Below are 16,463 nucleotides of genomic sequence, written 5' to 3'. Positions count from 1 at the left end.
TTGCAAAAGATAGGATTCAATTATATTAAATAAACAATTTATTAACTGCAAATGAAATTTTTATTGCATTCAATAAAACAACTTATTTATTTCAATTAAGGAGTTTTATTATTTTAAGAAAATCTCATTTTCATGTATCTTGTGAAGGAAATTCGAAATTATATCTCAACCATATTTGCGTACTATGTCGAAAAAGGCCTTTTCATTTTGCCTCATTCTCCCTTAATAATCATCGCATTTTTCCTGTATTTCAAAAATTCTGATTTTCCCCAAACATATATTTAATTCCCTAAACTCAATAAAAAAACAAATGAGAATTTGCTCTTGTATTGCATAAAGTATAGTTATTTTTGCTAATAAATTAGCAAATTTCACCTATAGAGAGGAGAAAAATAGGGATCAGTGGGTTTCAAATAAGATACCTCGTTCGTTGCGCCCGAATTCAATGAAATTTTCATTTTTACTAGATGAATATCGATAACTAATCAATTTATGTGTTTAATTTTTTGAATTTGTATCGTCCGCGTTCCCTGTTCTCTCTAAACATAACCCCGCGTGATAGAATGACAGCTGATGTTGGAGGATTGTTGGTGGACTCGAGATAATCACAGACGAAAAATTAGGATTTTTCAATGGGAAAAGTGAAAGAAAAATTGATATCGTGTAATAATCTTGATGTCTTTAAAATGAATTGGAGACGTAATTCAAAATAAATGGGGCGGTTTATTATGAATGACAGAAGTTAAACAGACGAACACCCCAATCAGTCTGACATTCGTACAGAAGGGAAAACAAACTACAATCATACTAATGCCTATTCAGTTCCATTACATTCTCATTCACACGGGGGAAATGGTAATTTATTTCATTCTGTAACAATACATTTCCATTACTTGAAAAAAGTGGTGTGACCCCGCCTTAAGGTCATTAGACCCTCATGATCACTTCGTTCGTGCCCTGCCGTTTGACCCTTAACACCGTTTGATCCTTATAACTACTCTCTTCCCGTTGAAAAATGACCGGGGCCATAGGTATCTTATAAGAAGCCCATGGAACATAAATATTCGGGAGGCGATAAAAGTGCCGAGAGTGGGGGTAACCCTCGAGCGCGAGGTATCTTATAGAGAGATATCTTATACGAAGTCTCTACTGTATTTCGTATCAGATTGACTAAATCAAGAATTGATCAGTTCCTCATCAAGCACCAGCTGATCAATCAAATCTGACCACCGACATATCAAGACAAGATCAAGTCTCAGGCTCGCCTGAAGCAATTTCCACTGGGGAAATTCCACAAATAGTTGTACTGAATGAAATAATCTTAGAATTGAATTAAACTGAATCAATCTCACAAACACTCCAATTTTCCTCGTACTGAAAATTCTCTCAAAGCAAAAAATCAATATTCCCATTTCCCTTCTAACTCACCCCAAAAATAAAAAAAGAACCACGAAAACCCTTCCGTCGCCCCCAAACCCCCCATCCTAAAAATACGGCTCCACCCTAATTCTTTCTGCACTCTCGCCCAATTAATTCCTCCTCACCTCATTTTCCGGAACAAAACTCCCTGCCCTAGCCCCCAAAAATGTAAAATAAAATAGCCCTCCCGACGAATTCACCAGAACCTCGTCAAAGTTTTCAGCGCGCCGGTCAATCGCGCCTGCGCCGCTGGTCACGTGACAAGCGCTGCCCCTGGGAGCATGCGCGTCTTCATCCAGGGCCGAATCCTAGCATTACAGTGGCTATCATGGGCTATCAGTGACCCATTGCAGTACGTAACCTGCCATCAGGGGCATTAAAACAAAAATAAAACTCATTTTTCAACATTTTTATTCACTCGTAAAAAATAATCTGAGAACAACTGCACAATGACGAAATTAGCGAGTGCACCTTCGTGAGGTACTAGACGTAATTGCAGTGACCGAATTCACATCAATGCCATCAATGGTCTCCACAATCGTCTCCTGATAGACAAAAAACATCCAAAACATTTGGTGGAAAAATAGAATTTGGTGAAAGAAATACGAAACATGGCGTATCGTGGGGTGAAGGGCTCCGATCCATTTGTGTCAAAAACCTCGAGGAATGAGCGTTTTGCACAAATGTCCAAGCAGGAGCAAATTATACAGCAGAAGAAAATGGAAATTCAGGCGAAAATGCAGGAGATGAAGAGCAAACAGGCCTCTGAGAATGTTAAAAAATCGTCGGCGAATAGTGCAAGTACTGCGGGGAAAAATAATTCTGCTGTCAAGTAAGTAGATTTTTTTTCATTGGAGTGACGTTTTAACGTTTCTGATGGGGTTTGGTGGGTCGATGGAGATGATTGGGAATTCTTGGAGGGTTTTAATTCATTCATCTCATTAATTAATTTTTGGGTTATGCGGTTTGAAGTTTTGTGGGAACATTGAATTTTATTTCACATTTTGGGTTGAAGGGGATAATATTTGTATTGATGAATGACTGGAGGTCGTAGGTCAGTTTTCTGTGTGGCGAATATTGGACTAGTTTGAGTTTTTAATTAATAATTTATGAAATTCGTAAGGGAGAGTGGTGTGAAACGGCCCCTTTTGACTTTTTTTGTGATACTCATAACTCAGAAACAAATTCATTAATTGAGATCAGTCTAGGCTCATTTTAAAGGGGAAAAAGTATAGTTATCATGGAAAAAAAATTTTTTTCATTTTATTTTAAATTAAATTAGCTGTTTATGAAATTTATGATTAACAAAATGGTCTAGTTTCACAATTTAAAGAAGTTAATTTTTTTCATGTGAAATCATCTCGGTAATGAATGGTATTGGGAAGGAATTTTAAAAGACATTTTTTGTTGGGAATTTTGAAAACTACATAAAAGGCCTTTTGAGATTTTTTGGTAAAATTCAAAAATGTAAAAATAACGAGGCTCAATACATGAGAAATTATCTTAGTGATGAGGAATTTTGAAGATAGTGGGAATACTACAGGGAAAAATATTTTAAAGGTTTTTTTTTAAAGGTTTTTAATGGGATTTTGGTGTGTTGATGGAGATGGTGGGAGGAATTCTTGAAGTATTTTCATTTATTTTTGGGTTATGATATTCTTAGATATTTTGTTTTACTTTTTGAATTGAAAGATGATGATATTTAATGGAGGATTGAGGGTATCTGTCACTTAAAAAAATTTATTTGCCAAAATTTCTGACTATTCTTGGAAATCGAAAAAAGTAGAAACTGAAAATGGTAGTTCAATTATTGCATGAAAATTCATAGAAGTTTGAAAATTTTTAATGAAAATACATTCTTGAATTTTCAATTTGGTATTGAATATTAATTTTTTTATTGAAAATTCAAGTGAGTTGAGGAACTCTTGTCTTCTTTCTACTAGAACATTTTGAATTCCGTTAAAATTTCAGTGAAATTTGGAATTCCACGATTTTTTTTCCTGAATCTAATTCTGTGTTGCTTGTCTGTAAATTTCTACTTAACTACTACTAAACGTCTTGTTGAATTCTATTTTATCTTGTTAATGAGTAATTTATCATCAATCATTCCTAATAAACTATTCACTCATAGTGAGATGAAGAGTGTATTTATTATTAGACGAAAATTAATAAAGATCAGGAAAACTCCAATAAAAATATAATCTTGAAATTTCAATGTCGTACTGAACATTCATTGTTTTATTGAAAATTGAAGTAAGTCAATAAACTTCTGCTTTCTTTCTACGAAAAATATTTCGAATTCCTTAGAATTTTCAGTGAAATCTGGAATTTCATGATTTTTTCCTCCCTGAAGCGAATCCAATGTTGCTCTTCTGGAAATTACCACCAGACTACTAAACTCCTACTAAATAACTACTAAAATACTACTAAACGTCTTGTTAAATGTCATTTCATCTTTGTAATAAGTAGTTCATCATGAATTATTCATGCTATCAACTGGAAAATATAGAATGGAAAAAAAATCGAACCCTTAAATTTTCCACTTCTTCAACATTCAATCATTCCACTGATAGATTCCAGTCGAAAACATCACCAGATAATTTACATACAACTTAAATTTATTTAAAAATGTCATCAGCTGAAAAACAGAACCCTTAACATCTCTAAAATGTCAACAATACAAACAAATCAACTCTTATTTTCATCAAGCTGAAACTAAGATGATTCAATTCAGGGGATTCTTAAGAGTATAAGGATCGAAAAATCAATTGTACAATTGTTTTTCAAGTGCGAACGAGTTTGCACATAGTTTCAAAATATTTAGACACCCCTAATTTCAGCATCATCATAATTCCGTCAATCTCATCTTCCTCCACTGGCATTTACAATACTCCATGCAATAAAATCATATTCATCCCACCGAAACCAGGCGCTTCCAGACCCCTCAATGTCACGAGAACAACCCATTACCCCCTAAAAATAATCCACCTCCAATCGTGAGCTCAATCCACCCACTCAACCCCCCTAACATCAATCACTCAGCTGATTCCCTCGAAAAGTCTCTAGGTCACCAGCGATTAGAGATAAGTTTTATTTATAGGAAAGAGGACGAGAAGCCAACGTCCCAGCCCACCGTCAATTTATTCGCCAACGACGGTAGTTTCCTAGACCAATTCAAGAAAATAGCACATAAAGCCCCATCGACAAAGCCCGAAGTCCCCCAAAAGCCGGAAGAAAAGCGTGAAGATAGGTCGGATCGAGCGGATAGAAACGAGAGAACAGAGAGGACCTACGACTCCCGCGAGAGGCGATGGAACGGTGAAAAGACCCGGGACTGGGAGAGAAGAGACAGACGAAGGAACGAGAGCCGTTGGGGCAGGAGTTCCGAGCGTCGAAGAAGCTCCTCCTCCAGTCCGTCGCCCCCTAGGCACAGATCCTCGCCCTCTCCGGACTCTAGGAGGCCTCCTTACCACCAAGTGAACGGTCCCCGTCCCCAATTCCCCCCTCAGTGCCACCAGAGTCCACAGACGCCTGCAGTGGCCCCTCTGGTGCCTCCCCCCATCATCCAGATGACTAAAGTTCCACCTCCAACCCTCAGGAACATCAATCCTGTCAGTGCTCCTAGGGCTCCTATCGTTCAGATCCCCATGAAGACCGAGGCCTTCCCCGTGGAGACACCCAGGATGTCCCTGCCACTTCCCCACATGATCAGACCGCCACCTCCACCCATTAGACTCCCACCAGCTGTTCCCAATACCACGGTTCCACCACCGAGTATTCCCATGCAGAACCTGACGCAGGTTCCACCGACCCCTCAACATCTCGTCCCTCAGACCTGTGGAGGAATGAGTAATCTGGGGCTCCAAGGGACAATCCCACCGACTATTCCCACAAATGTTCCTCCACCAGGGCTTCTGCCTCCTATGACACAGATGCCACCCAACATGGTGGGGCTGAACCCCCTGGTGACGACGTCGGGCAACATCGGGGTGGCCAGTGTTCCCAGTGTTCCTAATGTTCCTCCACCGGTTATGCCACCGATCATCATCTCGGCACCACCACCTGTCCATGCGGTCGGGGGAATCAATGCTGTGCCAACGGTACCACCACCCAATCTCAATGTTCCACCACCCAGTGTGCCACCTGGGATCATTCAGGGGAATGGAGGCGCTGGGTGTATTATGGGAACCAGGTTCCCCGTGGCTAATGTCCAGGTTCCACCACCCGCGAGGGCACCCGCGCCTAATATTGCTGGAGGGGTTTCAGGTAAATTATTATTGGTGGGGTTTTGCTTCCGAATGGAAACCTTTGGAATTCCAATTTAGGTTACAATTTTTTGGGTTAGGGTAACTAAATGTGGTCGTTTGTTTCTTTTTTTTTCGAAATTTTCGTTTAAAGAATCAATTGAATTTTGTGAATTTATTCATGAATAAACTCTATTCATTGATACCAATTAAAATTCAATTTCTCATACAAATTCAAGGAAATTGATATTTTTCCAAAAATCGATTGTTCAACGATCATTCAAAATTTTTTTATCAAAATGGAATTAGTCATAGCTCAAAAAATTGATAATAATATCCTCTTGATTCTGTCTGAATATGATGGGCATCGCATAACTCGTTGTTGAATTGCAGCACATTGTATATGCAATTTGAAAGAGAAAATCGTTTTTTTTTCCATGCCAGAAATACCAGTAATATCAATTGAATCAGAACTTAAAAAGTATATTTCAATGCCTTCTTAATCAAGTTGAAAAATGGTGAGAACAGCTTCATTGCTTATCAAGTTATACAATACCGTCATGAGATTTTTATATCAAATGTATCTCTACACTGAGAAAAAAAATTATTTTTGCCAAATATTCATTTACTTGAGAGAAGTATTCATTTTTTAAAAATCGTATTTCTTCAATCGAATCATTCCTGGACGAGCCTGACTGAGTTTCAATTATAACAATCATGTTGATCTAGAGGATGACTATGTTGCACATGACATTGAATGAACTCTTCTAATGATTATGTATTTTTCCTAAATTTCTTATTTTTTAGAAGAAAGAATTCCCACTAATTTTTTAATGTTGATACTTATTGAGGGCGTTCACTCAAGGCCATAACTAGATGATCATCTTCTAGAGCATTATAATTGACGTAATTGAAACCTAATGAGGATTGCCTGGGAATGACTCGACTGGAGAAATACGGTATTGCAAAAATAAATACTTCTCTCGAGTAAATGGATATTTCGCGAAAATAGTTTTTTTTTTCTTAGTGTATGTTGAATACTTATTCATATTGATTCATGTTCCCGACCAACGTCTGACAGAACCTGAGTTAAAGCCTGACTAAATCCTGAGTAAACCCTGATTAAATCCCGGCTATATACTGATTAAACCTTGATTGAACCCGGACTGAAAACGAATTAAAGTCTTGAGAGGATTTGAATGTAGAAACATTTGACACAACGAAATAATACGCAAAATTTTAATGAAATTTCAATTGATAATAGTACTATACATGAAAAAATAGAAAAGGAGAATAGTGAAATAAGAATTATAAAAAAAGCGAATCCATTCGAGAGCAAATCACTCATTTATTAGCAACAATAACCATACTCATTCATAAAAAAATGCAATTGTTCAGTTTTTCCTCTGGAACTGAGGATTTTGATGATATTTTCAATAATCTTAATTAATTAATGAAAGTAAATTATTAATCTCGACAATTTTTTTTTAAAGCCTAGATTTTTATTGAATTATTGACTGATTTTGGTATTGTTTTCAGGTCGTAATTGCCCGGTAGAAGCTGAACAATTGGCGAGAATAGTGGCTGACTGTGGGGATGCCATTGAGCAAGAAGTACGCGAGAAGAATGCCCAAGATCCCAAGCTCTGGTAACTACTGTCCTCACTGACTCCTTCAGCATGCATTAAAATTCCCCATTTCCACTTGTGCTTATCACACTGAATACTTCACATTCAACTAACAAGTTTAATCCACACAATTCACAGTTTATTTGTAAATTATCACTTCCTCAAGTGACCTATTGTTAATTCCCTTCGAACATTATCTTTTCTCATTAATTCTCATTTCAAGATTTTTTTTTCCCTGCAGTTCGACTTGTTCTCAAATAATTACTTTTTAGAAGCTTTTTTATTCAACTAACGTCTGAATTTACTCCTTCGAAATTTATTAAATCACAGTTAATCGTCAATTGTTGAATAAACTAATGAAGAATATTCAGTGTTTGTTCACAAATTCTTCTTACTTATGTGAAATTCATGAGAACTATTTTGAAAAAAAACGTTCAAAGAAATAATTTGTTTGTTTATTTTCTTATCTCAAAAAACAACATTAAAAATAAATCAATAACATTGATGATTTGAAAAACGAAAAAAAAGGTAATTTTTAAAATTTTATTCCATCGTAAAGACTTCCAATTCGATATTATTCTGAACCTGAAATTCCTCTTTAATGGGTTAATTAGGATGATGATTTATTCCTCACTATTCTTTATTCCACATTCGTCCATCGCTTTTAATGTCACTGATGATACGTCTGTCCACCCACCTACTTCACACTGAATTTATTCCTAAGCTTTGCGCTTACTTCACTTGTTAAGCTTTCTTGCGACCTCAATGAGATAATCAAACGTTTTTGCTATTGTTAGATGGTATTTTAGTACAATTATGTAATTGGGGGCTTTCCAGCGGTTTCACAGTTTCAGAAAATCAAGTCTGAATTAGTATTTCATTCAATTTTCATTGGAAGATCCCCATTTGCATTGCAGCAGAATAAGTTTCTAGAAATTAAATTTTTTTTAAATTTCTGTAATGATGATTTTTTCATTATTTTCGTTTTTTCTATGAATTCACTCCATTTTTTCCCTGAAATTGTTCTAATTATCTTGTACATTCACGTAAATAATTGAGAGAATGACTCGAGAATTAATTCACGAGTAAATAATTCAATCCCTTTTTTAAGGCTCAGGTGGAGTACCTTTCGAACGTTATCTCGATTGTTTCCATCTTCATAATCTAAAACATCACATTTTCCATCGGATTTTGCATCACGCAGAGGTCCCTAAAAATTATGAGTGAACGATAAAAAAAGTAGAAATAAAACTGAACACTTTCAAAGAGCGTTTTTAAGGTATATTCCTAGAAAACAGGTTTTTGTCATGATTGTCTCCATGTTTTTCATGGACAATGTTTTTAATATTCCCCAGCTATTGAAATAAAATCTAACTAACACGCGAGGCACAGGCCAAACAGGGGTTATGGGTCCCCCCGAACTCGAATTTTTTCATCTTATCAGAAAACGGTTCTTCCGACGGTCTTAAAAAATGAATCCATGGTAGATTGGTAAATTTTGAATACGGTGATTTTTTTGTAAAATCTTATAGTCCCCACTTTCTGTGATATTCAACTTTAAAAAATGGAAATTTTGTGAATCATTTCCTATGTGATTTAAACAGTTATGGTTGCCTTCATCAACAACATATGAGGATAGAAAAACTCAATAACTTATGAGAATGTAATCAATTACGTCATTTACAATTTTCTTCGGAAATCCATAGGGACTAACTTTTCGGTGGTATTGTTTTGCGATATACCTTAAGGATATCCAAGTATCTTTTACAGTTTGGTACACACCATACTATAGATTCAACCATTTTCAATAATCAAATTTGTCAATTAAATTGTGTGCGAAAAATTTGAAAAAAATCATCAACATTTAGGGCCATTCAAATAATATTTGCACAGAATTATTATTGTTTTTATATATTTGTTGTTGTTATAAATGAATAATTGAAATTATTTAAACTTTTAGGCATGAAATCGATTTCTGGTAAAATTCGGAATATGAATAAATTTGTTACAATTCCGAACAAATGATTTTCATGGTGGAAAGTTGATGTTTATAAATTATTTATAAAAAATGCGGGTAATTTTCAGAAATTGCATTTTTTTATTATTTCATCAATCTTCCTCCAAAATTAAACTTTCTAATTTTGTTCAGATTTATAAAATGTACCAAAATGTTGTTCAACGGTTCAATATCGAGATTCAAATTCGGACTTGCAAATTTTAAATAATAAAATCATTGTAAAATGTCCGGAAATTTAGGGTCAAATGGGGCTCAAATGAAAGGTCTGATGTTCGACTACAAAAGATTGGGAAAGAATTCCGCCAGAGAGGAAATTGTAAATGGATAATTTATCATGGCAACGATCTGACAACCATTTCCTACTGCGGCAAATGACGACCTAACAATCATTAAATGCAGTAAATAATGAATTTGCTATATCCTCCCTATTGGGTTTATTTCCCAATACTATTGAAAAACGCTCTTTGAAAATGTTCCAGTTTTTTTAATTATACAATCATAATTCTAGGGCTATGTAAAACTGAATGGTAACTGAAAAAATTTCAGATTATGAAAAAAAAAACCACTAAGATCAGGTTCGAACCATAATACACGCGGGCCTTATGTCATTAATTTCCGTATTGTTTTGTATTTACAAATTTTTATAATATTCTCTGGTACAGTAATGAAATTTTGGCATTTTCTCGTAATCGTATGATTGACAAAGAATAAAATCAGTAATTTGGATACTTCATTAGGCGTAAATTTCACTCGACAGAGTTTTAAGTATTGTTTTAATCAAGGTTTCTGCACCAAAAGCAAAGTGCAGCGTATCTGCAGTACAGGGGATTGGTGGCCAAATTTCGGGCTGAAAAGGCTGATAAAGATGGGAGTAAGAAGGGCGCTGGGGCTGAACCATACTGCCCGGAAGAGGCACTCAGTGACAATGACGATGTCGATAAAACAACTATTAAAAGTTTATCACAGAGTGGTGAGCAATTAAATTTTTATTATTCCTTCATTATTTTATTGTGAAATTTTATTCATTTTGTTCCTTATTCTATTTTTATTTTCAATTTCTGTCACTTCACTATCCTTCAAAGAGTTCATAAATCACATAAGACAATTTGTTGAATAATATTTGTTGAATCCAAATATAATTAATTTATTTGATTCAAATAAAGGATTATTACAGACCAATAAATTCGTTCTCTTCTACAGGGTTAATTCATTTCTAACTAGTAAAGTCTTTATTAAAATTTTAAAAAAATTCGTTTGTGTTTTTTTCAAACTTTGTTTGCTGTGAATAAACGTGAGTGAAAATCAAATTTAATTTTGAATTAAAGCTCTGTCATTTGATTTAAATAAATTTCATTTATTTTGTTCCTTGTTCTAGTTTTATTTTTAATTTCTATCACTCCACTATCCTTCAAAGAGTCCATCAATCACACTAGACGATTTTATTCCAAATTTATTCATTGAATTCGAATATACTTAATTTATTTGATCCAAATAAAGGGTTATTACATGCTAGTAAATTCCTTCTCACGGTATCTGAAAAATTAATTCATTTGTAACTGATGAAGTCTTTATTTGTATCAAAGAAATATTCGTTTGTGTTTTTTTTAAACTTTATTTCATGTGAATAAAAACGCCAATAAAAATCAAATCTAATTTTTAATAAAAGCTCCGTTATTTGATTTAAATAAATTTATCTAAATCAATAAAAATATGAATGCATAAATTAATTATGACTCTACACCCTTTATTTTAATTAAAAAATATATTTTGTTTGATTGTAGACATGTCAAAGGAGGAAAGCAGAGAAGAACGAAAACGAAAGCGACGGAGTCGTTGGAGTGAGCCAGATAATAAGATTTCTATTCCCGGGGTGATAGTCTCACCAGTTATTCCTGGTGTACCTCCGACAATGCCCATTCGTCCGCCAGGACTGGCTCTCCCTGGCCAGGGACTGCCGGTTATGCCACCGAAGGGCCAGAATACCAAAGGAAAGAATCCCATGCTCACGAAAATATGTAGGAACGATCCTGCGTTGATACAGTACGCCAGACAGACCTTTGGGACGTTGGATCTAAGTGAGGAGCAGTGGAAAAAAGCTGAGGATCATTACAAGGTAATTGTCTACATTTTTGGTTGATCACTCTCTTCACGAGAATATAAAATATTTTATGACATATAGAAATTGAATTATCTTGTTAATTAGTGATTTTGAGAGAAAATGTCAGGAAAAATTTTTTGTTGAAAATTTAATTCTCTGGAAAAAGGCCTTTTGACATTTCCTTTTAAAACCACTCATTTCCAAGATAACGGAACATTTGTTATTTATTTATTCTAGACCCAACAGAGGAGGCTAATTATAGGCTCAAATTATATTTACAATATCAAAATATTCACTCGCTTCTAAATGATTACATTTGAAAAAAAAAAATACAAATTGACCATTCATCCGTTCGGAATTGAAAAAATTTCGAAATTCTTCAGGAAGATTTATAAAATATTTGAAAAATTGCAATTTTCGAAGATTAATGCTCCATTAGCAATTCATCGAAACAAAATCTTCCACCCTAGATATTTATTCATACAAGAAATTTATATTTATATATATTAATTCAAACAAAATAGAATTCTTCATTCATTGCATTTCCCCCATTGCTCGCCCAATTCAAGTGAAAAATACTTGAATACAAAATATTTCGTGACATAGAAATTAAATTATCTCGTTAATTAGTGATTTTGAGAGGAAATGTCAGTAACAAATTTTTGTTGAAAATTGAATTCTCTACAAAAAAGGCCTTTTGACATTTTCTCATAAACTCGCTCATTTCCGACATAATTGAATGTTTACCAAAAAAAAAAAACTAATTGAAGGCGCATAAAGTGAAAGGAAAATTGCACATTTTGGAGATTAATTCTCCATTAACAATTCATCAAAAATCAATCTTTCACCCTACATATTTATTTATACAACGAAATGTAAAAATCGTATTTTTCATTCATGAATTCCCCCAAATGTTTACCCAATCCAATAGACAAATCCTGAGATTGAAAATCTCAACGCTCTTCAACCCTCTTTTCATTGATTACTTGTCGTTGTGTTTCCAGATCAATCTCCTCTACCAAAATTTATTGAAAAAACGAGAAGAAGTGAAACGCTTAGAATCCCAGGGAAAGCATAAATACGAATACGACAGTGACGAGGAGACTGAAGGTGGCACATGGGAGCATAAAATAAGATCAGCGGAGATGGAGGCAACGCAAATATGGGCTGACGAGTTGACAGCTCAGGCAGAGGGTAAACATCATATTGGCGATTTCTTGCCACCGGATGAGCTCAAGAAGTTTATGGAACAGTACAGTGCCCTCAAGCAGGGAAAGGAGCCTGATCTCAGTGATTACAAGGAGTACAAACTTAAGGAAGATAATATAGGTAATGATGGAGATAATTTTGAGATATTATAAAACCATTAGATTAATCCTAGGGGCATGTTCTCGTCGGCTCTTCAGTTCGAGTGTTTTTGCAATGTTTAGGATAATTTCGGGATGTTAAAGTGTCTTTCAGTTAAAGTGTCTTTGCAAACTTATGGCTATGATGGTAATACTTCTGTCATAATGGATTTTCTGTCTTTAGGATGATTTATTATGGCTTAATATTCGGGTTTAATGAATTATATCACTGTTGGAAAGAGTTTAGAACGCGGAAATGGTTTTTTTTCTGCAACACTTGATTGTAATTTCCCAGTTTCAATATCATTAGCAAGATGATGAAGAATAATAATTCCAATTTTTCATTTTTGTTGTCCTCATTTCGTGGACGAGCGATTTTAGGAAAAAAGGCAAAATAACTTTTTTGTAGAGAATGAAATTTTTTGTGGGACAAAAATGTGTTTTTCTTCCTGAACGTACGTTCATATCGGTAATAACTATTTCATAACGAATTTTCTGTCTTTAGGATGATTTATTATGACTTGAGAATTTAGAACCTGGAAATGACCTTTTTTGATGAAGTTGTGAGATCGTAAAATGCAACATTTGATTAAAATTTCCCAGTTTTAATGTCATTAGCAAGATGATCATGAAAATGTCAAAATAACTTTTTGTAGAGCATAAAATTTCTCGTGAAAAAATGCCTTTTTCTTCGCTAATCGTACGTTCATGTTGATAATAATTATGTCATCATGGATTTTCTGTCTTTAGGATGATTTATTATGACTTAATAAGGTTAATATTCGGTTTTAATGAATTATATCACCGTTGGAAAGAGTTTAGAACGTGGAAATTACACTTTTTATGCAATCGTGAAATAATCAAGTGCAACATTTGATTGCAATTTCCCAGCTTCAATATCATTAGCAAGATGATGAAGAATAATAATTCCAATTTTTCATTTTAGTTGTGTTTATTTCGGGGATGAGCAATTCACGATAAAATGTTAAAAAAACATTTTTTGTAGAGCATGAAATTTCTTGTGGAAAAAATGTCTTTTTCTTCTCTGAACGTACGTTCGTGTTCATAATGATTATGTCATAATGGATTTTCTGTCTTTAGGAAGATTTATTATGACTTAATAGGGTTAAGAGAGTGTATAGTATCTGTTAGAAATATTTTAGAACATGGAAATTACTTCACTTAATTAATGCAGTCGTGCACTCGTGAAAAGCTACAAAAAAGAATAATAATTCCAATTTTTTATTTTTATTGCCTTTATTTTTTTTAGCATGAAATTAAAAAAAAATCAGTGTCTTTTCTTTTTCTACAGACGAATGTTTATGATGATCATAATTATGTCATAATTGATTTTTTGTCTTCAGGATGATTTATTATGACTTGATAAGAATAATATTCGGTTTTAGTAAATTATATAACTGTTAGAAAGAGTTGAGAAAATGGAAACTATACTTTCAATGCAGTCATAAACTCATGAAATAAACAGACAAGAATAATTGGATTGATTTTATCAATCAAATTTTCCACAAGAAACGTCTATTGCAATTTTGTCATTCAATCACTCGTTCTCGAGAGAATTCAATTTCTAATGAAACCAAAATATTTTCGCTCTTTCATTACGTTTCACCATTTCATATTTTTCAATCTCCAATACTTTCCGATAAAACGATACGATCTTAACGAATGTCTTTTCATTTTGAAGTTTGAAAATTTTTTATTGAAAATAAACAAAAAAAAGTGGATTTCACTCTATCTATCTCTAGACATTGACCATTGAAGACAGTTAGCCTCGTTTCCCTGTACTTTTTACTGAATTTATTTGTCGATCAACTTGAAATTATTTTGGGCCCATTTTTTGTCCAGGTTTCCAGATGTTACAGAAACTGGGCTGGAGTGAAGGTCAAGGATTGGGCAGTGAGGGGAGTGGACGTGTGGAACCAGTAAACAAGTACGTTCTCAATTTTATTGTTTCTCAATGCAATGAGTGAAGGGTCTGGGATCTACTAAAGAGAAATTTTCTAGGGCAACCAGCAGACTGGACAGCGCCGGTCTAGGGTCTGAGAGGCCGGACAACATATCACGTGACGATGACGAATTTGACGCGTACAGGAAGAGAATGATGCTCGCATATCGATTTAGACCGAACCCTCTGGTGATTAATTACTTTTTTTCATTTGATAGTGTAGTTGTAAACAACGATAATTGGGTTCCTGCATGAAAAATATAATTTTTCGATAAAGATAAATGTAATAAAATGATAAAATATGAAAATTGGATGAAAAATATTCGATACTTTTTTTTTAATCAAGAAAATTGCATTATGACAGTCAGAACTCATTGATTTTTCATTATTTATCGTAACAGAAGTGTTCGTCCTTTTTTATTCAATTTTTATAGCCTGCAATGAAAGTTGAATGTCAAACTCTAAGGAACTGAAAATTTACAGATTATTCGATGAATATCTGGCAATAGAAGGAATTTGAGAAACTTTTGCTGTGAAACATTTTTTATGGAAAATTTGGTGATCTACAAAAATAGTCGTAAACTCGTGGAATGTAACAGAAAAAAAGAATTTGAAAATGAAAATGTTCGAAATTAAAAATATTGTTTAAGGGAAATTTTTGGTAAATTCTTGGTAAATTCTTAAAATCCCAGTCATTTTCTAAATCTTCACAAAATAATGTTCATGCGTTTTCTGAGGTTTATTTTTTTATTTAAAGAGAGAGAGAATAATTTTTTTAATGTTTTTGTGTTTTTGCTGCAGAATAATCCACGAAGGCCTTACTACTGATGCAACCCGCCATCACATGGTCGTAAAATTTTGTATAATAAATTCACCAGCGAGTATCAAATTTTCTATCAAAGAATCAAAGTGAGACAATGCTATTTTATATATATCGTATGATTTAAGTATGTTTATTTTAAAGAATTATATCGTATTATCTATGTTGTTGGCGGCCCAACAGTTGTCAAATACATGAATTTGTTTATAAAATGGTGATTTCAATCCTTCATCCCTTACAACAATATCCTAATTATTTTTACTCTCCGGGACCATCTATGGATTCTACAAAAATCATCCGGTTTCGTTTTAAAATATGTGGATCATTGCATTTTTTAATAAATGAGTATAGTTATTGTTGCTCATAAATTAGCAATTCGCTTCTGAATGGATTCTCTTTTATAGGTTCTTACACCACTGCTCTCTTCTTCTATTTTTTCATGTCAGTACTATCATCAATTGAAATGTCATGATATGAACATATGAACACTGAGACAATAAATTACTTTTGCCACGAAATTATTTTCATTACATACATATGACCTCGAATAAACTCCATTGACAATCATTAACATTTAGAATTATTCAAAATTATTTTACCTACAAAAATCTCAAATTTGAAGAAATTGAAAAATAATGAAGAGTGGTCATTGAAGGTCATATGTAGCATAATCATTTTATAATTCAACATAATTGTAATATTTGCAGATGAACTTCATCCACCTGTGAATGAGTGGCGTGGAGAGATACGCTCCCAAAAAAATTAATTCTTCTCCCAAGAAAATGATTCCTTGGCAAAAGTAATTTTTTTTTTTCAGTGAAGATAATGGGTTTTCATTGAGATGTGGAAAATCGAATTGATACGTTTTAGAATGTCACTCCTGAATTATCATAGAACATCAGTTTTACGAGAGTCTCACATTCAATTCA

The 16,463-nt window shown here is 33.8% G+C and overlaps 1 protein-coding gene across 1 annotated transcript; it reads left to right on the top strand.

The window, feature by feature from the left end:
* The first annotated feature begins 1,746 nt into the window (after window positions 1-1,746).
* LOC107041531 lies at window positions 1,747-15,707 on the top strand. Its single transcript, XM_015262127.1, has 9 exons — window positions 1,747-2,251; window positions 4,520-5,685; window positions 7,203-7,311; window positions 10,090-10,277; window positions 11,089-11,420; window positions 12,410-12,734; window positions 14,615-14,699; window positions 14,774-14,903; window positions 15,516-15,707. The coding sequence occupies exons 1-9, from the start codon at window positions 2,031-2,033 to the stop codon at window positions 15,540-15,542; spliced, it is 2,583 nt and encodes an 860-aa protein (XP_015117613.1). The 5' UTR covers window positions 1,747-2,030; the 3' UTR covers window positions 15,543-15,707.
* Window positions 15,708-16,463: the final 756 nt, after the last annotated feature.

This window comes from Diachasma alloeum, unplaced genomic scaffold (assembly GCF_001412515.2).
Source record: "Diachasma alloeum isolate Michigan unplaced genomic scaffold, Dall2.0 Dall_scaffold_00366, whole genome shotgun sequence".
Taxonomy (NCBI): Eukaryota; Metazoa; Arthropoda; class Insecta; order Hymenoptera; family Braconidae; genus Diachasma; species Diachasma alloeum.
Note: the sequence above shows the minus strand (reverse complement) of the source record. Positions and strands in the feature narration are given on the sequence as shown.